This window comes from Puntigrus tetrazona, chromosome 9, assembly GCF_018831695.1.
Source record: "Puntigrus tetrazona isolate hp1 chromosome 9, ASM1883169v1, whole genome shotgun sequence".
NCBI lineage: Eukaryota > Metazoa > Chordata > Actinopteri > Cypriniformes > Cyprinidae > Puntigrus > Puntigrus tetrazona.
Genome location: NC_056707.1, coordinates 3,709,023 through 3,731,966, shown reverse-complemented (window position 1 = coordinate 3,731,966; position 22,944 = coordinate 3,709,023). Strand labels below are relative to the sequence as shown.

Here is a 22,944-nt window from a genome sequence, read left to right as displayed (position 1 = left end):
AACACGTAGGTTAAGCAATAAAACATTGCTCTAATGACACCAAGCTCAACGGTTCAAATCCCAGAGGATACAAGAACAGCTAAAAGTTGGATAAAAGCACCAGCTAAATGCAAATTATATACAGAATAACTTTAAGTCCTGTATAGAAGCAGCACACCTGATGTAAATATATTCTCAGACATCACTCTAATCAGCTGAATGAATTAAACATTTGTTACTGTGCAATACAAAGTGACGCAACCTGCATCACCTGCATCGCCGCTGTGTACCCTGCGTCTCGGCACAGCTTTAACCCGTGCTGGGGAGGCCGAGTGCTGCTTATCATATTCGGAGGCCACCACTGAATATGAGCGCTGGAATACTGTCCGCTTGGCTGTTTCACTGTCTGTGATTGGACTTGTCTCCAAACTAAAGGAACAAAGTCAAATAAATAAGTCATACTGACATAATTACACAAAGGCAAAAAAGCAGTATTAAAGCATTGCACTTTGAAAGATACAGGTAAGTGTTTGTTACAGTACCTTGGGGGCATGGACTTCATGTTACTTCCTGGCTCTTCAAAAACATTGGGGCAGGCATCAGGAGTGACTGAAATATAGGGAGCAGGGACTGACGTGGAACGTAGGTAACGCATCTCATCCTGAAATAAGTTGTCATCTTGATATGCCCCAAAGTTCTCAGTGTGTTGGCTGCAAAAAAGACATTGAGAAAGACTCAATGAGATACTTAATGCATAGAATCACAACAACAATGCTGGCTGTGGTCATGGTGTTGGTATTTACCGGGCTAGGGTTTGCAGATAGAGGCAGCCCATCTTGTTGGGTAGTTCCTCAGACACTCCCTCTTTGAGACTGGGCAGATGCGCGTGGAAGGGTTTAGGTGGATGATGACAAAGTAGACTTGGCTCAGCGGCGCTGCTCAAAGACAGCAGGAACAGTGCATTGGCACGGATCACCTGGTGCGCCTCCATCGTGGGCAGAGCCCGTGGGGTTTTCACCTGGAGAGGTTTCTTCCTTGACTGCTTAACCTAATCCGAGAACCACAGGGTAGAACCCAAGAAATAATTGTTCAGTGTTTAGACAGACATCTACAAATTTTCTACATTTTACATTGGTCATGACAGAAATACCTTTTCTCTGGCAGCTGTTTGTTTTTCTCTCAGGTACTTCTCTCTACAACGATCACATACCAAGTACCAGGTGCTTCCTCCAATCCCACCATCTCCACAGTTACCAGCCCAGCCTCCACAAAAGTGACCAATGCTGTTATAGCCCTGACCTCCAGCATACCGACCACAGCCTGAAAGAACACAACAGAGAAAAGAGATTATATAATTCATATATTGGTCTTCAATCAACCCTGAATAAAGAAAGACCCCAGAAATGATAGCACTACTGTACCTGGGTGGGCCTGTCTCATGTGGTACGTAACAGGGTATGGGTGAGACTCTCCACACAGCTCACAGATGGTATCCTTTTCTGGGCCTCCCATAGCTAACTGCGCCATCTCCCCAAAGAGGTTCCCCCGGGGGCGAACCTCGGCTTTCTCCTTTTTCTTCTTCTCTTTCTTGGTCTTCTTGCTGTCCTTTTCATTCTCCTTCTTTTTAAGGATAGCACTGGACCCTGGACTCGGGAAGATCATGTTCTGTGTAGCCGCTTTTATAGTAGCCATGGATATGTCCTCCCAGAAGGCTACTAGGTGCTGGAGGGTGAGAGGCAAGATGGACTTAGACCTCATGGAGGAGTGGCTGGTCATCTCATAGGAGACTGCGTCGCTTTTTCCATCCTCGCACTTCTCAGGCAAGGGTGGCTCTTTCAGCATAGACAGAACCTTGTTCTTGTTGATGCTACCCATCTTGGAAATGTCTGGGCCATGTGGTGATATGTTGAACATGTTGAGGGCCGAGGAGATCTCCAGAGAGTGACGGTTCTTCAGTTTGCTCTCCTTCTCTTCAAAGCCCTGCTGGCAGCTGAGAGAATTACGGATGGGTGCATGTTCTTTGGTCAGCTCAGGGTTGAACTTCAGGAAGGAAGAGCATGCCATGGCATCATGTACTATGCCTTCATGCCACAGGAAAGCAGCAAAAACAGCACGAGCACATTCCGCAACAGAAGGTGACATGGCTTGCTTGGCAGGTTCAGAGGGACGCACGTTTTCACCCTTAAAGAGTGGCCCAGATTTGTCTTTTTTGGGTCTCACGTGCCTGCTGGAGGTTTTACGACTAACTTTGGGTGAAGAACGACTTTCGAGTTCCTCCTTGACTGGGGCTTTTCCAATACTAAAGTGGACCTTGGAAGAGCCCTCTTCAGCATTGTGCAACTCTGAATTCTCATCATTGGCTTCATCGTTGGACAGCAAGGTGCTGGACCTACACACCTCCACCACTTCACTGTGGAGGTTCTCTTGAACTACATGGGGAGATGGGGCTCGGTTCTCAGCATTGCTGCTTCCTCCTTTGCTCTCTTTGGGTGAAATTTTTGGCTTGGGAGATGTAGACCTGCCCCTCAGAGGTTCCATGAGGGGAACCTTCTTCTTTCTGAGCGTGTCAGGGTCTAGCGTATAGGAGTCAGATTTGGATCTCTCACGAGGAGGATCCAGGTGAGCTTTAGAAGAAGGACTAACTTTAGAGGGCAGGTTCTTATCATGAGGAGAGGATGAACGTGGAGAACTGTTGCTGGAAGGGCTAGATCTACCCGAACTGAAGGTTTTCTGTTTGGGTGAAGAGGAACGGGAGCCAGGATTCGGAGATTCAGCCCTAAGGCCTGAGGTTCGGCCATCAGCTTTCAGGGCTTGTAGAGTGTTATGGTTGGGAGAATGGGAGCGGCTGTGAGAGTCAGACCGCAGTTTGCCGGTGTCTGATCTGAGAATGAGGGCCTCGCTGGCAGACAGACTGTCATTGTTCTTGCTCTTCACCTGATCAACAGACCGGCTAGAGTGACTGTCGGTTTTGGAGGATCGACTCTCTTGACGATGCTTGCTGCCTGGAGACATAGACCGACTGGCCATGTTATCCCTGTCACCTGCGTATCGTAACACAGCAACAGTTACTAATGTGCAACTTCTTTGTGCAGGAGGCACTCCACAAGGACTTGTCAGGCATTTCACATAAGTGGTAAGAAACAATAATAAAAAACAAGACAAAAAAAAAAGATTTGAACATGTAAGGGAAAATTTACTACATAGAAGAAAACAAATGTAAAAACAGAATTAAAAATTAAAATGACATCTACAAGAATCCACTGAAATCCAAGAATGACCAATTTACTGACCAACATTTATTTACATAAGAATTAAAGTATCCATAGGATTTTAAGGTAGCAAATACATAAATACTGATGCAAATGGAAAGCACCCAGGTCATAGGAAATGTTTTGTCAAGCTTGTAAACTTGTCCCCATATATATTCCAAAGCACTACATACTCTGTTGCCATGCCTAAGAGGGGGAATAAATGGACTGTGGAAGAGAGAATGACATGAAACCCCTCCCTGTAGTGAGTCTCCAGGGTGCTCCCAGGAGAAGACATGCATTACCCACCCTTTTGTCTGAGAACAAGAGATGAGAGAGCGGTGCCAGGGCCGGTCGCACTGCTTTTGTGCACACGCTCACGTGAAGCAAGGCTGCGTGATGAAGCATCTACAGCGGAAAACAGTGGCAAGGAAAGTAAGCAACAAGGCTTGAACCAAGGAAAACCATCAGAGAATGAGAAAGAGAGTGAGAGCAATGAGCAATGAAGAGTGAAAGAAAGAGTATGAGGGGGGAAAAAAAGGACTCTGGTCCTGTTTACACTTGATATTAACAATCATCATATGTGATCTAATCGTGGACACCTGAGATTTGTAGTTTTCACCTGGTATTAACAATGATTATTACAATGTATTTTTGACTATTGTAGCACTGGGCGATATATTCTGTGATATATTCATGCACATTTGGCCAGTAAAGCCGGTTCTTTGATTAGCAGTAAATCTCCATCAGCTGTTTTCAAAAGAAGCAATAGTTAATGCACAGAGCCATAGATCACTTACAAACTATAATATATTCCGTTCAGTTTCGCAGGCGATTCATTTGCGAAACTGAACGGAATATTGCATAGCTTGTCAGACGCACATGAATACATCGCTGAATATATCGCCCAGTGCTACTACAAATATACCATAGTGATTTAAATCTGGGTCTGTGCTCCAGTGTCACATAGTCTATATTCCTTTCATTTTTTCTGCCAATTTAGCGGTATGAAAAACATTACTAGTAACATTGAGTAACATTACAGAACAAAACCACCCTGCTTATGTCACTCATGATTTAAAAAATGTGCGACACATAGTAAAACTAATGTGCTCCTACTTGGGTGGGTGAACAAAAGTAATGGTACAGTTTTTGAAGATTTCAGTTGATTTACATCATAGTATTTACAGGTATTTTGGAGCTAATGTGTGAATGGCCTCTTATTGGTTTTTGGTTTTAATCTCACCCAAAACATGATGTTATAAAGAAGTAGTTCACGCAAAAATGAAAATTCTGTCATCATTTACTCACCCTCGAGTAGTTTCTTCACAGATATTTTGGGTCACCATTGACTTCCATAGTATTTTTTTTCCTATTATCGAAGTCAATGGTGACCAAAACACCCTGGTTACAAACTTTCTTCAAAAATATCTTCCTTTTTGTTTGGGAGAACAAAGAAATTCATACAGGTTTGGAACTACTTGAGGGTAGTAAATGATGACAGAATTTTCATTGTTGGGTGAACTATTCCTTTATTTTAGACAAGCTCCTGAGCATTTTAGATTATCTCCATTGTAGATTATTAGATTAACCTTGCTGAAGCCCTGCAATTCATGATTGGATCACCCGCAATAGATGTAACCACTAAGTGTAACCAGGGCCAGAGGAGCATCTAGGTTCAGGGAAAGACGTATGAATAGAGAAAAAGCGACAAGTAGAAGGACAGACACAGTGAGAGAGACAGAGACTGGTAGAAGCAGGCACAAGACTAAAACAAAACTGGGCATCAACCAGTGCAAGTTAGGGTGGCAGAAGAGTAAGAATAAAATGTGAAGAATTGTAATGAATCTGAAATGCAGATTCAGAGTATTCTGGCTGTGGAAAATATCGAGACATTTGCGCCTGAAATATCCAAAAAACCCAAATAAATTTTTCTTATGCAGACATATGCACTGTGGATTACACTGGGGGATGCAATGCTAAAGCACTGCATGGTTTTCACTGCGTGGGCAGATTCCTGGACCTCTTGGTAATTTAGCTAATGAATGATCAAATTAAGCACTGTACATGTAGCAAGCAAAAACAAAAATGCAATCAAGTTAACAGAAGCATCTGACATGAAACACACACTGTTAGTAGCTACAATAGAAACACAGAAGAGGAGCTTAAATGTTATTTGGCCATTGAAGTTAAAATGAGATGAGGAAGAAAAGAATCACCAATTCAAACATAGCAAGCAAGCGGGTGGACGCCGACAGAAAAGCAGGGGAAATAAGCCTGAACGGATCTTAACACAATCTATGGGACACTAAACAAATAAGCGCTTAAGACAAGAACAAGCAGCACCTGTGCAAGCAAGCACCGCCACTACCTTATAGACGGACAGACTTACTCGGAAGCTGTGGATGCGGTTGAGGCTGCTGGGAAAGGGATTGTCCAAACACAAATGGGCTGTGGACAAGGGAAGAGGGAGGTTTGGCAGCTTGCTCAAATATGGAAGGAGTTGGGAGGAAAGGCCCAGACTGAATGGAATTCAGTATGGCACTCAGCCGGTCACCTGCAATGCGGAAGACAATGGGAGTGCTGTAGCTTATATGATCCTTAAAAGGAGCCATACAAAACGCTCGTCAGTTTAACGCCCCACACAAGCACGCTCACTGGAAGTAATGGGGTGTGTGAGTGGGTCAGCTGAACCAACGTGAGGGGAATAAGGACGGGCCGGGGGAGCCGTAGGTCAGGCATCTGGAACATCTACAAGGTCACGGATAAAACATTGGCAGACGAAGCCAATGCTCTGCTTTCATCCCTTTTATAACGCAACTCGTGGAAATTCTGTGTGGGGGGGAGGGGTTTGTAACAGTTCAAACATTTTGACATTTTTATGCTGACCTAACAAGCAGCATTACATTACTGAAAACTAAGATTTTAGTCGAGTTGTTAAAGTCAACATGATGCGTCTCTGTTACTGAGGGAAAAGAAAATCTTTTTATCTCAGGAACTGACTAGATCACAAAAAGTATGAGAATGGAACATGTATGAGAGTTTGCAGTGAATTCTGAGAAGGCTTTTTGACTGTTTAAGGTCAGGTTCACCCTTGAGAACAGGTCAAGGTATCCCAATAGAAGGATTTATGATAATTCTCAAACTTTCTTTGTTTACCGATTACTGTCGTAATCTTTATTTTATCATATTAACGTCATCTGAGGACCGCACTTTTAATACTGGCAGGAATTTAGAAAGTTGACCTGAACATCCTAGGTGACACTGGCTCAAAAGGAAGTTAATACATTTAAAAAAAAATAAAGAAGACTTATTTTTCTTCGAAATACAAAGCAATTTTAAGGTTAATGTTGACTTCATGTTGACTTTTAATCAAGTAGCATTTAGTTAAGCACCATAGTTATGCCAAGGGTATTTTATTTAGATAGATTTATTAAGTATAAGAGGTGATGAAGGACCCATCAGACAGCGGTCTATGGGTAACGCCACCAAGCAGCGATGCATGAGAACAGTATGGTGAGAGCCAGTGGACAATAAATGGGTAAGACCCAGCTGCAGCACACAGAGTCTTGCCCATGCACACAATGATGCCTTCACACGCCACAGACGACAGCCAAGACACACAGATCACAGCATGCAGAACACGATTACTCTGATCACATAGAGCTGAATTGAGACAAATGATTGTGTTTTTTTATTAATCAGGGGTCATACAGCACTTTAGATAAAGACACTGTTTTGATGTCCCCTATATCCAGGGCTCCATGACGTTTTCAAGACTGTTCTTGTTGTTTGTAATTACTGGACAGGGATTTTAAAAATAGTTTATTTTTAAGCATAAGCATACACTACCATTTGGGGTAAGTAAGATTTTTTTTGTAATACTTTCATTCAGCGAGAATGCATGAAATTAATTTAAAGCGACAGTAGAGGGACTTCTAATACTACTAAAGTTTTAAAGAATTGCTGTTCATCAAAGAATCCTGAAAACATCAGAGTTTCCATAAAATAATTCATTAAAATGATGACTGCTGAAAATGTCCCTTTTTCATCACAAGAATGAATTACATTTTAACTGTATTGAAATATAATTATATTTTACATTATTTTAAATAGCAATAATCTTAGTATCATTTTAAATAATTGTATTATGTACAGTATTGTTGAGCACAAGACACTTTTAAAAAACATAAAAAATATTACCAACCCCAAACTTTGAATGGTATTGTATGTTTGGTAGAAAAATAATTATTCCACTTAATTTCACTTCCACTTTTAACCTACAAAGTTTTTACTTTAAGGACAAGACAATTTTAAGGAACAAAGGAGACTGCAGTTACAAAGACATGAACATAACACAAAAATCCTGGATGACTGGTTATTCAACCACAGTTGGATTGGCATCAGTTTTGTGAAATAACATTTAAAATCAGGGAATAAACTACGAAGATCTGATGGTCGCATGGTAGGGGTGGGCGATATGAACAAAATCTTACATCACCAGTTAATTCCCTGCAACTATATCACAATATGGTTATTTTTTTAAAATACGCTCTTTCTAATATTAAACTTTTTTGATGTCATAATTCTTGCCACTAATGTCAAATATCATAAAAACTAATACTAGCCTAAATAATAATAAAACAAAAGAAAAGTAGAACAAATAAATAGGAAAATGCTATATACATTGCATGAAGTAATCAAATGCACAAAAAAATGCATTTTCTTCATTGTCAATTAAATATATATTTTGTCTTATTAAAGCTACAAAACCAATAAGGTCAAGGGCAGCGACAGAGTTTCTCTGTTAGACTGCTGTCCCTTTAAGAGCTGCTAATATCCAAAATAACGCATTTTCTTTCTCGCAATCTTGCCTCAATCACTTGTTTTTAAACCACACTGCTTAAAAACGCGTGCACACTATATGTAGCACAGCAACGTCACATACAAAATAAAGACAAAATAAAAAAATCTCTACCACTTGACAAATTTCCACTGGTTCTGCCGATGACTACTGGTATATCGCCCACCTCTAGAGCATGGTATGAAAAAAGATGAACTTTAATCATATAAACAAAAGGTGTAACTGTTAACAGTGAATCACTTTTTGATTTTTTTTTACATCTCTCCAGGATCTTTACTCTCACCTTTGTTGTTGATGCCGTAGTCGAAGCCCTGTGCTCCCGAGCTGCCCATGCCCCTGTTAAAGGCCTGGACTGAGAAAGGGCTGGGAGGAGGTGTCTGGGCTCCATGCTCCAAAAGCGCTTGCTCTGTTCCAGAAAGAAACGGAAAGCATTAATAATCATCAGTAACCACCGGCCGGCTCAATTTCGACTTGAGGTTTATGCATGCTCTATTACATCCCCGCTTTCCTATTTAAAGAAACAGTTCACCTGCGAATAGAAAAGTACATTAGAAATGTTGTTAGCGCTACCTTCCTCGTGACGCAGATACTGGTTTCCCCCTCTGTCCCGGGCCAGAGACCAGGCCTCCCCCTCATCGCTCTCACAGAACTCCACCACACTGTTTTTATCCAGCTGAACCCAGGTGCCCTCCGAGTTAACCACCTGATACAGACACAGCTTTATGTACCTCCTTTCTCGCTCTCTCACACATACACACACACACACACACACACACACACAATCCAGAGGAGCAAGCAAAACTCAACGGAGGCTCTAAAACAACAGCGCATTTAGAAAAGTAAAAACAAACATATGATGTACCATTCAATTCTCGGGATTTATGAATTGAAACCAGCTCAAACAAAGACACTGTTTTAAATTTGACGTGAGAAGAACAGCAGTATTTGTGTAAGTCGGGAGGCTCAGAGACAGCGACTTTAGGAGAGCATTTGAGGACAGCATGACACACCACACCCTTCACTGACAGAAGAAAGAGAGGTCCAGCCCTTCCATGAGCACACATGGAGACCATTCAAATGCCATCAAAAGACAGGTTGTGCGCCATTCAGAATTCCCGTTCAATTCCTGAATTTGAATTGAGGCATAACCAGATGCAGAACTGTAATTTGAATTTAAGGGAGTGCAATCAAAAAGAACTAAAATTCAAAGAAAATTCATATACATTTAAGTAGCTTTAACAATAATTTGTTAATATGAATTCCATAAAAAAAAACAAAAAAAAACATTATGCCTATTTCTAGAATAAAAATGCTGTCTACACTGTTACCTACAAAAAGTATAACACAGCATAATAAAAAAACACAAATTATAATATAGCAATAATACTATAGATATCTATTGAAATTAAAATATATTATACAATCTTATAATATAATAATACTACTTCAGGGTATCTGTAAGTCACAATGCAGTATAAAATAACAATACATAATATACAACACAACATCTCAGAGTATCTATAGAAGTTATAATACAGCATAAAATAATATAACACAATAAGAAATAGATATAATTAATTACTTAAGAGTAATGAAATGACAAAAATGTGCACGTTTGCGTAATTAAACGTCTTAGCATTACAATTAATTTTAATTCAAAATCCAGTTCCACATCCTACGGGTCGGAAATAATTCAATTCAAATTCACAATCCCAAATTGAAAGGGAAGCTATTCTTTATTCTGAATTTTGCTCAACCCAGGTGTTCACAGAGTGGAAATTATCATATGACTTCAGTTTTTTTTTTGTTTGTTTTTTCATTCACAAGCTTCATCTGTCATTCTTGTTAATAGTTAATTAGGATCATTTATTAATGGTTGCATTACACAGATTATCCTACAGAGCATGCCAGATTATACTGTACTGTTACTGTGCAAAAGCTGAAGCCATGCTTGGTGATTCTTGAGAGGGGCTTTAATAATGTGTACAGAACAACAACACACCCACGCCAGAGCCATAGCATGTATGGCCTTTATCAAAAGACGTTACACAAAGGGTTTCTCTAATCGTCTACAGAAAAACGAGGAAATTTGTGTTACAGAAACTGCAGAACTAGCAAGAAATCTGGCTAATTAGTCATTTATTGGCAGCCACAGTAACACAGTTGGGAGTCCATACCTCGCCTACCGCCTTGACTTTGTTCCCCAGAACTAACATTCCAATGGGGATACCTCTAAGGTTTGGGCAGCTTCTGATGTTGTGACCCGAAGGTCCGGTCTTCACTACCTTATAAAGACCCGGTCCGCCACCCTGGCCTGCGCCCAGGTCACGTACATTGGCATCATGGGAAGGACGGCCACTGGTCTCCTTTCCATAATCATCCAAATTTGACCTGCCCTCCTGCAAAACCAAAAAGACACTGGTTAATTTAAGTTCACATGTAAGTGGTGAATTAAATATTGAGAAATTGTATAATTATTTTTTTAGATTAAAAGTCATTAAGTATTAGTGAAAAATAAGAATGTCCAATAACAGGTAATACTACTTTTAACAAAGAGAAATTATTTTTATTGGACAATTGCATAACCTTGACATTTTTGTCACCTTAAAAAAATAAATAAATAAATAAATATAAATAAAAAAATAGACAATACATTTTTAGAAGCAGCACATTCATGTATAGTTAATGTATTTGAAAATACCGTATGCATATATAAGTATAAGTATATAAATATATACACACAAACTTGTGCTTTTACATTCTTCACAAATCTTTTTTACATAATTTACATTTTGACAAACATAAGAGTGTGCTCTGATGTTAAGTTCTGCTGACTAATACTATATAGACATGCTGTTCATAAACTGACAAAAATCAGTTTGTCTTTGTATGTGGGACAACAAAAACATGCATTCACATATTCCGCTTTTAAGACGTTGTTCACCCCAAAAATTCCAATTCTGTCATTATTATTATGCATTATGTTGCTATTTTTACCACGGAACGCGAAAGCTTAACAGATGTGGTCAATGGAAACAGTCATAAAAAGTGTGTACAAATTTAAAATGTACCTTTTTCGTTTCATGGAAGAAAACTGCATACCAATAATTTTTTTTTATTACAAACGAAGGCTTGTGAATAATGACAGAATGTTTATTTTGTGGTTGAACTATTCCTTTAAATCCTCATGCAACTGAATTTCAACTGTTTTAATTGTGAACTAAGACATGAAAACGAAAAAAAAAAAGCTTTACCCAAGTTTAACGTAATGCAGATGTAATGACCATTAGGTTCGTACGACACATTCAAAACGTGTTACGTGGTACTGATTTGTTTCACTCACACAATTAAACATGCAACTCTGATGATTCTCCAGTACTACATGTAAAAATCACAATCTGAAACGTCTCGAAATAATGAGAAACACTGGTGAAAAGCAAAGCAGCAGCCAAGCTACACACACCTCATCTCACAACTCACCTGAGGAAAACAAGATAAGGTCGTCCAAGACAAAAAGTCGATATCCCTGACTCCTTGGCTAGTGCTAAAGATATTCTGAGCAACAGATTATAAGCAAGTCAAAACACGATCGGGAATTACCTTCAATTAGAAAACGCAGATGGCATGATTTGTCTTTTTTTGGAAGAGATGGGTTTGTAGTAGTGACAGTTTCTTAATGCGGATTTTAATTCTTTTGAATTTTCTTCATGAGACGGTACAAGAAGAATTTGACGGCTGAGAAGAAGGTCTAGCAAACCAAACGATCCTAATAGTAGAGCTGTGCTCCAATTGCAACAGAATTTAAAACCACATCAAAATACGGCAAATGGAAAAATACATCACATAAGAAATATGAAGATTCATAATCTTCCAAAAAAGATTGGTGGTGTGTCATGCTGTTCATACTGGGAGCCTTGATGATATTTTCACATCCAGAGGTAATTATGCTCTCAGAATCACTCGCTTTCAGGCCTTGGGTTAGTTAGGACAACGGCTTGTTTCATGGCAGAACCTCATTAAAGAGTTGCAGGAACCCGACAGCTAATTTAGCGTGAATTGTTGAAAAGGTCTGCTTTTGCAGCTTTAGAATCTTCACAATTTCAGATTGGTTATGTGAAGAGGTTCACGGTTTCGTTGGGCCGCACTGACGCAGCTCGCAGCTATACTGTCATGACCAGGAAACAGCAAAGCTCTGTACACTGATGTTCGTTACCGCACGAGAGCTGTTTTTCACACCACATATGATGAGTAACAACACAGTTAGGGCTGCACAATTAATCGAAGAGATCATGACGACGGATGCCGCAATAAACTAATATTGTAGCGTCGCTTGCAGCATTTGCTTTAGGTGTATTGCTGTCGCTTTGTGTGCGCGTTGTTTTGAGTTTCCGTTACAAAGAAGAACGTTGAAGAAACATGACCTGACGTTCCAAGAAAAGACGTAGAAGAAATCAATCAATCACGACAATTACCACTCAATATGTCATGATTTTGCCCTTGATTTTCAGTCTGGATAAGTTAACGAAAGTTGGAGAAAGTCAAAGGAGGAGTCTGAGGAGTTTGAGATTTAGCCACCACTTTCCTGATTGCTTTAACTCTGGGGGCAATGGGCTTTTTCTATTGATTTAGTAAAAAAAAAAATCCTTCACATTTTATTTTGGCTATGCTGTACGCAATTATATTGCTTTTGCGGGTCATGTTTAGGTCTGTAATATCAATGAATCGTGATTAATCGGTTCCAAAATAAAGGTTGTGTTTACATAATGTATGTGTGACTCGTTTCTCTCCACGTTTTAAAACACAAATCGAAGCTTTCTGTCCGTAGATCGAGGTTAAAACATTGTCGAGACCGTCCACAGGTATGGATCCGAACGCTGTCGTCACTCTCCAATAAATGTATAGTTTGGAACTGATATCTACTGGAAGAGGCAACAACAATCCATTTAATTATAAATTTAATGATGCGTTGTATTCATATCAGATACACGTTTTTGTAGGTAACTATAAAAGCCACTCTACTTTCTCTCACAGTTCACCAGGCAGTTACTTTTAATGTATACGGCGAGACACGCAAAATCCGTCAGATACGATTCTTTGGATTGCAGTGCAAACTAGCATGATCAACATCATCATTACAAAGGTTTGTAAACAGAACTCATTCACTTAGATACATATTCGACAATCAGAATATCAAGAGTATGTCAAGAGTCAGCGTTATTGTGGCTGTGGTGCAATAACTACTGAAACAATAAGACGATACGTTCTAAAAAAAACCTTCTATTTCAGAAGTGGTTAATCGCAATTCATTGAGATTCATCAAATTTGAAGCCCTGGTCATGTGTCTCCGCAAATTTCTGTAACAGTTCACAAAGTCGGCATCAAATTAACGTTCAGATTAGTGTATTCCGGTTATGGGTGCGGTATAAACCGGATTCTTTTCTTAACAAGAAACAAAATACGAAAAACGGACAAAATGCGAACTTTGTCATAATCGTGCAGCCCTACAAAACAGTGTGCATGAGTTAGTGTCTTTCAACCAGGAGTTAATAAGACAAGGGACTGGCAACATGCACCCACCCAAAACACTCTCCATCCTGATCTCCTAGTGATCGTGCCCCAACTAAACTACACAGCAGCACACATGCAAAGACACATTTAATTGGTCTTTGTGAGTAAGAGACACAGCATGCTTGTAGACATTTGGGAGTGGGTCATTAGATGCCTGTGATTAACTGTAAAAAGAGCCAAACTCCAGTATACTGAATGATCACCCTAAACATGCTGGCAGTTACAAATCCCGTTCCCAAATGAGCAATATATAGGTGCTCCGGGTAATCTACAAAGCCTTTTACTTACGTCGACGGGGACCAGGAGGCTTCTGCCCAGATGCTGGTTAAAAGAGAGGCACCAGGCTTCAGTGTACCCATTCATGTTGGGAACATACTTCTTTACTGTCTCATCATTCAGTCTGAGCCAGACACCATCATCATTGTGGATCTATGGGAAACAAGCAACAGAGCGGAGCCATGCCCTCCTGTAACTGCTAACACGCCTCTCGCGCGAGCCTCTGAGGCTGCAGAGCCAATCGCGTTAATGCGCAGCGCCAACCAATTGGATTTATAGCCCAGTTTGAGATGGATCGTCTACAGAATTTGTATATGCATGTAAATGCTGTTAGCGGTTGTCAGCTAACAGGCCCTTTCACGTGTCTCAAGTTGAAGCATCAACATGCTCAGCACGAGAGTCATGCACTACTCTGAGCATGTGGAAAGCACTGCAGGGTAACTTCTGCCCATTAACAAGACAGTAGAAAGTTTACACTACCACTCAAAAGTTTGGACGTGAATAGAACAAATAAATATACATTTTATTCCCTTACTATCCATACCAAGCAAACCCATTTGAAGTTAGTTTTGCCAACCAATGAATCTGCTAAAACCATTTTAAACATTAAATAACGATGATGCAATTTGGTGATATAATATTTAAATAATTATTAGATGATACAAAAACCTTTAAAAGTCTGGGGGGCAGTAGGATTAGCTTTATACTTGAGAAATCACAGTGCTAAATTAATACATTTATTCAGCAATTATTCAATTTAACAAAATCGAAGATGAAAAATTATTTATGCTGCAAAAGGTATCTAGTCCAAAAAAATGCTGATGAATCCTGAAATCCAGTTTCCTCTAAAATATTAAGCAGCATCTAAGTGTTAAATCTGATAATTTTTGAATAAAAATGTTGAAAACCTAATCAGCATATCACGCATGTTAAAATGCATGTCAAAACAGCTATGAAATAGTTTTTAATTGTAAAACTGTTTCAGAGGCTTACTGTATTGTTAATCGCATAAATGCAGAGACTTCTAGAAACATAAAATGATCTTAAACTTCTCAACAGTAGTGTGGATAAATATTAAACAAACAGATATCAATAGATAACGTACTGTGTAATTAATAAGATGCATATACAAAGTATTAAATAGATAAATAAATTCAGTTAAATGTGTCCAACATTTTGACTGCTAGGTGTTTTTGGCCTGTCATGCAAACGTCATGCAGTTTTTCCAATTAGATGTGCTTTTAAAAGGTCAGCGGCAAAAGATTGAGCCAAGTTTCTCGGTAAGGCTTTAGCTAATGCTTCTCTCCGCAGAATGCACCTGCCAGTCATGTGAAAGGGCCTACAGAGCAACCGACAGCATTGAGGATGTGAGATTGGGTCTAATAGGAGCTATGAGAGATTGGCATGCAGCAATTGGCTGAAATAAATAGTTGCTATTTGAGATTTAACTACAGCCTCAAAGTCTCCTGCATGTGAACGAAGCAAAAGGATAGGCAAATAAACGCTCGTGACCAAATCAAAAGTCGAATCGAAAGCTCAGAGAGGTGCAGAAATCGTTTTAAAAGCCTTTCGTTTTAAAACAGAGCTTTAATTCATCATTCATAGTTACGTTCACAGATAAAAGAAAGAGAAAACTGAAAAGGACTTTCATTCAGAACAGTTTAAAGCGCCCTATTCTAGAGCGGTTTACCTCGTCAATGAATGTGATGGTGCCATTGACTTGGACTATGCCTATCTGTTCGCTCTGTAGAGAGGGGTGACTACGCACACGCAGCCCTGCGCTGTCCTTGGCCACAAATTTGCGCACCTGAGAGAAGCAGAGGGGGAGAGACAGAGAGACAGATGAGAAGAAAGCTGCGGTCAGAGACAGGAGAGAACAGAACCTGCAAGACCAGAGACATTCGGCAGAAAAGAGAAGAAAAGACATTTGATTTTGCGCAGTAGTGTTGCTTGTTTCCCAGTTCAATGCACAGTGAAAACGGAAAAAAAAAAAAAATTGCACTCGTGTGTTTAAATAGCACTGACGCCACACAGCTAACTGCACACCAATAGTTTCGAGCCCTTCACACGGTCACATATACAAACAAAAATTATATAATATATAATAATTTCTTTATTACCAAATGAGCATATGAGAAAGATTTTTTTAAGGAGCATGTGACACTAAAGACTGGAGTAATGCTTTTGAAAATTCAGTATTCAATATTTTAAAACATGATAGTTTTTTCAAATTGTAATAATATTCTGCAATACTATTATTATTCTGTATTTTTGGTCAAATAAATGCAGCCTTGGTGGGATTTTTATTTTTTTAAACCTGATCCATCACGCCGAGAACTCACCTTGCTAGGCTGAGGTTCAGCTTTAGGTTTAACCATCTGTGTGCCAGGAGGGATCATTCCTTTGGGTGGATCTTTGACCTCCACCTCCAGCCCAGCATCTGAACAACATTATTCTAGTCAGCAAACCCATGAGCTAAATATCAAGTTACTAAATAGACTTCAGGCACAACTATAAATCACATTTTCTTCCCGATTTTCTAAAGAAACACTTGAGCTCTAGAAACATACATTATCAGCTTTAAACACCCTCTAAACACATAGTTCTAATACGAAGGTTAATAAATCCTGAAAAGTCATTACCGATCTCAATGCCATCAATGGTCACGTGAATGGTGTACAGCCCAACAGCACCTGGGGTCCAGTTAGCGCTGTAGGTGCCGTCCGTGTTTGCCCGGATAAGCATGTTCTCACTGGGCCTGAGGAAAACAATGAACAATGAACCAGTTCTTACATTTGCAATTTATACGTGACAGGTAAAAAAAGTAGTCTTTAAACCTCTTTGGTGTCGGTGAGGCGAAGCGAAGCTCTTCAAAGGAGTAATTTTCATATGCCTGCATAAAAAAAAGGAAGTGACAATGTAAAAAAAGGTGACAAAATGAACAAATTCAACAAATTTTCAAATAAAACACCTTAATTTTGATTTTTTAAAATGCTGTGCTTGTTTGTAGGGCTGCACTATTTGACCAAATTGTTGCACTAAAACTGGAAATAAATGTAAAAGAAATATCTTTTTTTATATTATCTATGCTAATAAACTACTACTACTAATTATTATTTTATCATTACAATATCAATCAATTGGGCAGCCCTAGTCCAAATCATTTTTGCAGCTACTATTTATCAATTCATGAAACAAGAAGAACCTTCATCATGGTGATGGCGATGTAACGGGCCTCTTTGATGATCATGGGCTCGTACGTCGCCTCTAGTTTAGGAGGTGGGTGTCCACCGTAGGTGAGATCAGTGCCTGATGTGGTATTAGAGGAGCTTCCTGGCAAACGCTGCAGTTTCTTCATGTTCTCCTGCTGGATGGACTTCTTCTGAGAGACAGGGACAGCCTTGACCTCAACCTACAACACAAAGCAGGGACAGTTAGCTATTCGCCGCTTTCATAACGTACTTTTTGATACGAGAAAGACGTTAACCTTCATGTTTGGCACATGCACAACATCTCCATATTGGTCTTTGGTCTGCACCACGACAGTAGCGGGCCAGCCACAGCGAATGTCGTCTTTGTTGAGTATGAGCGAGGTCTTCTGAGGGTCTGCGTAGGAGTCTGGCTGAAGCCACCTGGGATAGCAGAACGGTAGAGATGCTGAGACGAGGGCCAGGTTTTAAAAGAACGGTATGTATTCCATTCTTTGTGAATAAAGGGAGCTGAAAAGCGTTTGAGACCAACCTGGCGAGCCGCCCACCGCTGGAGTTCTGCACACAGGTGATGAAGTCCTCTAGGAAGGAGTGTTCGTTAGTCTGCAGGTGCAGTGGAAGATTGCCCTCCAGCGCCTCCAGGATCGTGGGAGAGTGAGAAAGTGCCAGTCCCTTCCCCAGGAGCCCTGAGTGGGATTTACAAACCTGCTCGACACAAACACACGATTAGAGCTCGGTCTGATGAAGACACTGCGCTCGTGAACACCAAAACTATTTCTAATTCAGTACCTGGAGTGAGGCCTCCTCTAAAATCTCCAAATCCTCCTCTAGTTCATTTCCTGTAAAATGGTACATAATCCATATAATCAGATTCCGTTTATGTGTAATGCTTTTTGTTGCAATACTCAAACAAACCTCTCGGCTTTAAAAACTTTGTTTCATTCTTGTAATCACTTCATTTGAAATGTTCACATGTATGAACCGTTTGATTTGTACGTTCCTTTTTTTAACCAAAATATTAAGCTAAATTACTATTTTGACAAATTTTGAATTTGCAAATGAAGTAAATGTACTAAATTTATAAAATATCAAATGTATCAAAAATTATATCAAGTATGGTCAGATAAATTAATCCCTTTTGTATTTATTAAAATCTTATTCAAATACTCTCTCTGAGATTAATCTAAACATCTTTATATGTAAATATGTAAATAAATACACGACTGTTCAAATATTTGAGGTCAATGCGATCTTCAGCAAGTGTTCACACATTTAATAAAAACATACAGTGAAAATACACCAATACATCAATACTGTATATTTATTTTACTCTCAATCGCCCAGAACACCCAATCAACCAATGGTTCCCATACGCTGATAATAATCACATTTATGAATAAATGTTTTTTTTAAATCTATTTTTTGTGATGCAAAGCTCAATTTTCAGCATCATTATAACATTATTTATGTCTTAACTCACTCAATGTAATGTGATGCATCTTAGCTGGGAAAAAATATTATTTAAAACATAAAAAGAATCTTACTAGCCCCAAATTTTGAAAGGACTACTTTAAATTGATGATGAAAATGATGAGTAGTTTGTAGTTTCTAGTTATCTTCTCCAGCACTGGCAAGCCGTAGTCATTCTTACCTATCGGTAGGGCAAGGTCCTTTTTCATGAGAGCAGCTGCGCTCACACTTCCCAAATAGGCCAGCTCCTTCTCCAGCTGAATAATTCCCTGAAACCAAAGACACATTTACATTACATTCAGCTTTACAGCCACATGACAGTTGCCTCAAATACATATGCAGCATGGATCACTATTCCTTTCTCTCAACAAAAACAATCCATAACCAAGACGCTAGAAGTGGTAAATATACATTAGCTTTACTCAGATGGCCACATAGGGTAAACAGTAGGGTAAATGAGCTCCTCAGATGTTGGGCTCAGTTTTAAGACACATTCATATTGAATATCATACCTCATCAAGACCAGGGTTAAACTCATAACCAACAGCTACACATTTGAATCCATAGAAACAGGCTTTCTCGTCTTTCACATAATCTGATGCAGTTTCCAAGGAGAAGTGGGCTTCGTTACCTGATATTAGAGAAAGTAAATCAGTTAATGCAGCTTAAGTCATTTTGAAGAATAATAATGAGGTGGCATTTCAATAAATGGGGTCTTTTTAATAACGGAACATCAACAAATATTGACGCAACAGCATGTTAATCAGCGCGAAAGCATAGGTAAACATTTCTGAAGCTCTGAATTTGGCTGTCTGGAAAACAGCCTTTACCTGGCAGCACCAAGACAGCGGTGGGCCAGCCAATGGAGCCAGAGAACTTCTTGAGCTCAGTCCAGCTGTTGATGGCCTCGTGAGCCAAAGATTTGGAGCTGAGCCCAGAAAAGTGCATCGATCGGCTGGGGATCAGGAGACGGAGGACATCTTCTGGCTGTGCAGTGCCACACTGAGGATCAAACTCAATGGTCATCCAGCGAACGCAGTCTGGGAAGGAAACCTGGAAACCAGCAAAAGAAAATGGGATTAAAGCACAGTCATTACTGGACTCAGTGCATCTCAAATTGTAACAAGCTGACTAGGTGATCTGGTTGGTTGTTTAGGGTGTTGCTGAGGAGTTGATTGGGTGTTCTGGGCAAATGTACAGGATGTTCCTGGGGAACTGATTGGGTATGCTACTGAAGTATAATTTGGGTAAAAGAGCAAATACAATTGAATTTACTGCAATTAATATGATTAAAAAACTGTGCAAGAAAACCATCAATCAGTACAAGTATGTGAAACAGTTGCCTACTATTTAAATTGCAGTTTATGTCAACAACAAATCTAGCATAGCTAGATTTACCCATGTTCTGTTGAACGTCAAGAAACTAGAACTAACGTACCTTATACTGAGTGACAGCGGCCTGCTTGTAGGGGTGATCACTCTCTATGACAGAATAATGATTTGAGGTGGTGCAAGCTGATAGGCCCTGTTCTGGCTGGTTTCCGGTGGTGCTGTCTGTGGACTGGTTGGGATTGAAAGCGGGAGGGGCATATTTCTGGTTCAGGGCAGAAACAGCTGGAAGAAGTTCCTGAACCAAACCAAACACCTCAACTGCAGCCTAAAAAGACAACAATTAGAATTTTAAAAACAGTTAAGCATTGAGAAACAGATCATGAGAAAAAGGGAACTAACAATACTTGGCGGAAGAGACTGATCATTATCGAGAGCCAAGGCTGCTAATTACATGAAGAAAAACTCTTACCTTAGGGACAGAGGCAGCCACAGGACCAATGTAAGCCAAAATAAGTGGAAGCAGCATTGAGAAGAGACTGGAGGAACTCAGGAGTTCTGGAATGTCTTCAACTGTAGAGACATCGCTAACATCAATTAATGTATATCCAATACTAGCAAATGTAAGCAGTCAGTAATGTTTTTAAATGTTTTTGAATGAAATTATTTTTGCATTTATTTTATTTCAAATCTTATATCTTAATCTTAATCTAATATGCTGAGTTTGTGCTTAAGAGACATTTCTTACCATCAATATTAAAAACAGTTTCACAGCTAAATATTCTCAAACTAGAAATAGAAATATTTCATAACATTATACTGTTGTTAAATGTTATCTCTACCATATTAACATTCGCTCAACAAATGGTGAGAGCGAAGTTTGGTACTATGCTTTTTTGAACCAGCAGCAGGAAGTTTAGTTTGAAGCCTAAAGAAGTGATCCTCACCGTCCACAGCAAAGGCCCTGTGGAGGAGGTCTTTGGCTGCCCGCACCACCACACTGACTACAGAAAGAGCACGACTGCAGTTCTTGTCCTCTTCGTTGGCTTTGCTTAACAGCTGTGACTGCAGGTCGCCGTCATATTCACTCCTGTAACAAACAACCCAGATCAAGAAGATGCGACTTTTAACAAGGCAGGCGGTGAAAGGAATACACCAAGTACAGACCTGTAATAAAGAATCTGGGGGATCTGGCCCCTGGTCTGGTTGGTGCCGTTGCTGCTCAGGCTGCAGGTGCTGAAGGTGAAGGTAACTCCATCAGAGCACTGCACGGTGGTCATGCCCCCGTCCCCATTGGCCGTGCGGCTGCCATAGTTACGCAGGCGGACGGCATATTTCACACTCTCCTGCAAGAGCAACGGGGCAGGAGTGAGTTTGCGCTGAAGTCAAGTTTACGCTTCGCGTGATTCATGTGTAAAATTCGCAGCACCTTCAGAGGAACAGCTTTGTCCAGACGGATCTCAGCGATGTCACTGGGGGAGTCGTCAGTGCTGTAAGTGCCTTTGACCAGTTCTAGAGACGTCCATCTGTGGGAGTGGGTGGAATCTCCGGGGTGCTCTGTCTGAGCCTGATGAAACGGGACAGATGGACAGAACAGGAACACAGAGAAAACAACAGGCTAAGACATTAGGACAACTCGTTCACACACACTCAAACTTACAGGAACGGTTCACCCAAAAATGAGTTTGCCTCAAACAGATTTGGTCATATTTTGCCGAATATAAGTCACTTTTTTGCATGCATAGACATTATGCAACTGCTAGCTTGACCTCGCAGCCTGTTCATCAAACAAATGCAGTCAAGCAAACAGCTACACAACTCATTTGATGTTATCAGTTGCACAGTAGGGCTGCGTCAGTCAGTGTGTCAGCTGCCCCATCATAGTGGTATATACATATATACACATATATATATACATATACATACATATACATATACATATATGTGTTACTGTAACAGACTAAACATGAAATCTATTGTTCTATCACAATAAACTGCTGCTGTATAAAAAGGAGCTGCATGAAGAATAAAAAAAAAAAAACAGCATGCAGGTATGGAATCACAGGAGAGTGAGGAAATAATGACAGAACATTCGCTTTTGTACAAACATTTTCTTCAATAGTCAGAAGTCTAGCTTTCAAAGCCTTCAGCTGACAAATCCTTACATCATCAGCGAGCACCTCCAGCTCGTACTCATGGATGCCTCCTCCTCCGTACACACAGAAGCCCACCAGCACCGCCCCTGGCTTGTCCACCATGAAGCAGATGGCATCGGGGGAGCCGTTGCCCGTGTTCCAGCTGCGTCCCTGACTGGTCTTGGTGAAGCGGTTGGGGGTGGACTTCACAGAGTGCAGGGAGTTCAGCCCGTCCACCTGCGCAACAATAAAGACATTTCAAAAGTGTTGACAAGAATTCACATTTAGCGTAAAGTCGTAAATGTTCACTTGTATCATTTTATGGTGAACTGTCCCTTTAAGATGAAGTGTCACTTCTTTTCCCGGCAGGTGGCAGCAAGCCAGATAACAGAGAGAGGATGTTTTTGTTATTGAACAAGAGCCTCTATGAGAACCGCCACCTAAAAACATGCTTTTCCTTTGCTACTGCAAACCGAATGCCATTTGAGTCTATTAGTGATCTGTATTTCACCTTTGGAAACAGACAGTGTTAAAATGAAGTAAAGCAGCTGTAACGCTCTTCATAACGTGCTTAAATAGAGCATGACAGGCTAGTTGCTATGGCAACGCGCCAATGGCCTTTTCTGAAGGGCCAGAAGTGAGAGGGACTGCAGCAGACTGTTGTGGTCCGGTGAAGGACACACCTGTGCCCATGACTCAGCTTCCCAACACAACAATCCTGCATGAGCAGGCCGATTTTCAGAAAAAAAAAAAAAAAAAAATACAGAATTCAAAAGGATTTAAACAGGGTAAAATGAGTATAAAAGTCTTAAGTACTTCAGCAAATAAAAAAATGAAAATCTAATTAAACTCAAATTAAAATATCA

General features: G+C 40.1%; 1 protein-coding gene across 22 annotated transcripts in view; it reads right to left on the bottom strand.

Moving 5' to 3' along the window:
• Positions 1 to 22,944, bottom strand: part of mycbp2 (MYC binding protein 2) — a 72,178-nt gene that overhangs the window by 10,773 nt on the left and 38,461 nt on the right. For 4 of the 22 annotated variants that reach the window (XM_043248433.1, XM_043248440.1, XM_043248436.1 and 1 more), the window contains 29 exons: positions 22,109 to 22,315; positions 21,373 to 21,510; positions 21,111 to 21,289; positions 20,891 to 21,033; positions 20,416 to 20,516; positions 20,053 to 20,271; positions 19,445 to 19,667; positions 19,127 to 19,245; positions 18,796 to 18,883; positions 17,934 to 17,983; positions 17,677 to 17,849; positions 17,423 to 17,567; positions 17,141 to 17,347; positions 16,773 to 16,828; positions 16,578 to 16,693; positions 16,278 to 16,375; positions 15,626 to 15,742; positions 13,948 to 14,088; positions 11,572 to 11,646; positions 10,269 to 10,490; positions 8,662 to 8,794; positions 8,375 to 8,497; positions 5,620 to 5,784; positions 3,537 to 3,635; positions 1,401 to 3,020; positions 1,130 to 1,299; positions 783 to 1,027; positions 522 to 689; positions 242 to 408 (listed from right to left, as the gene is read on the bottom strand). In XM_043248433.1, the coding sequence (XP_043104368.1) occupies positions 242 to 408; positions 522 to 689; positions 783 to 1,027; positions 1,130 to 1,299; positions 1,401 to 3,020; positions 3,537 to 3,635; positions 5,620 to 5,784; positions 8,375 to 8,497; positions 8,662 to 8,794; positions 10,269 to 10,490; positions 11,572 to 11,646; positions 13,948 to 14,088; positions 15,626 to 15,742; positions 16,278 to 16,375; positions 16,578 to 16,693; positions 16,773 to 16,828; positions 17,141 to 17,347; positions 17,423 to 17,567; positions 17,677 to 17,849; positions 17,934 to 17,983; positions 18,796 to 18,883; positions 19,127 to 19,245; positions 19,445 to 19,667; positions 20,053 to 20,271; positions 20,416 to 20,516; positions 20,891 to 21,033; positions 21,111 to 21,289; positions 21,373 to 21,510; positions 22,109 to 22,315 (5,707 nt within the window). The remainder of the gene's footprint in view (positions 1 to 241; positions 409 to 521; positions 690 to 782; positions 1,028 to 1,129; positions 1,300 to 1,400; positions 3,021 to 3,536; positions 3,636 to 5,619; positions 5,785 to 8,374; positions 8,498 to 8,661; positions 8,795 to 10,268; positions 10,491 to 11,571; positions 11,647 to 13,947; positions 14,089 to 15,625; positions 15,743 to 16,277; positions 16,376 to 16,577; positions 16,694 to 16,772; positions 16,829 to 17,140; positions 17,348 to 17,422; positions 17,568 to 17,676; positions 17,850 to 17,933; positions 17,984 to 18,795; positions 18,884 to 19,126; positions 19,246 to 19,444; positions 19,668 to 20,052; positions 20,272 to 20,415; positions 20,517 to 20,890; positions 21,034 to 21,110; positions 21,290 to 21,372; positions 21,511 to 22,108; positions 22,316 to 22,944) is intronic. The other 18 variants (XM_043248434.1, XM_043248435.1, XM_043248442.1 and 15 more) reach the window with 16 other exon arrangements.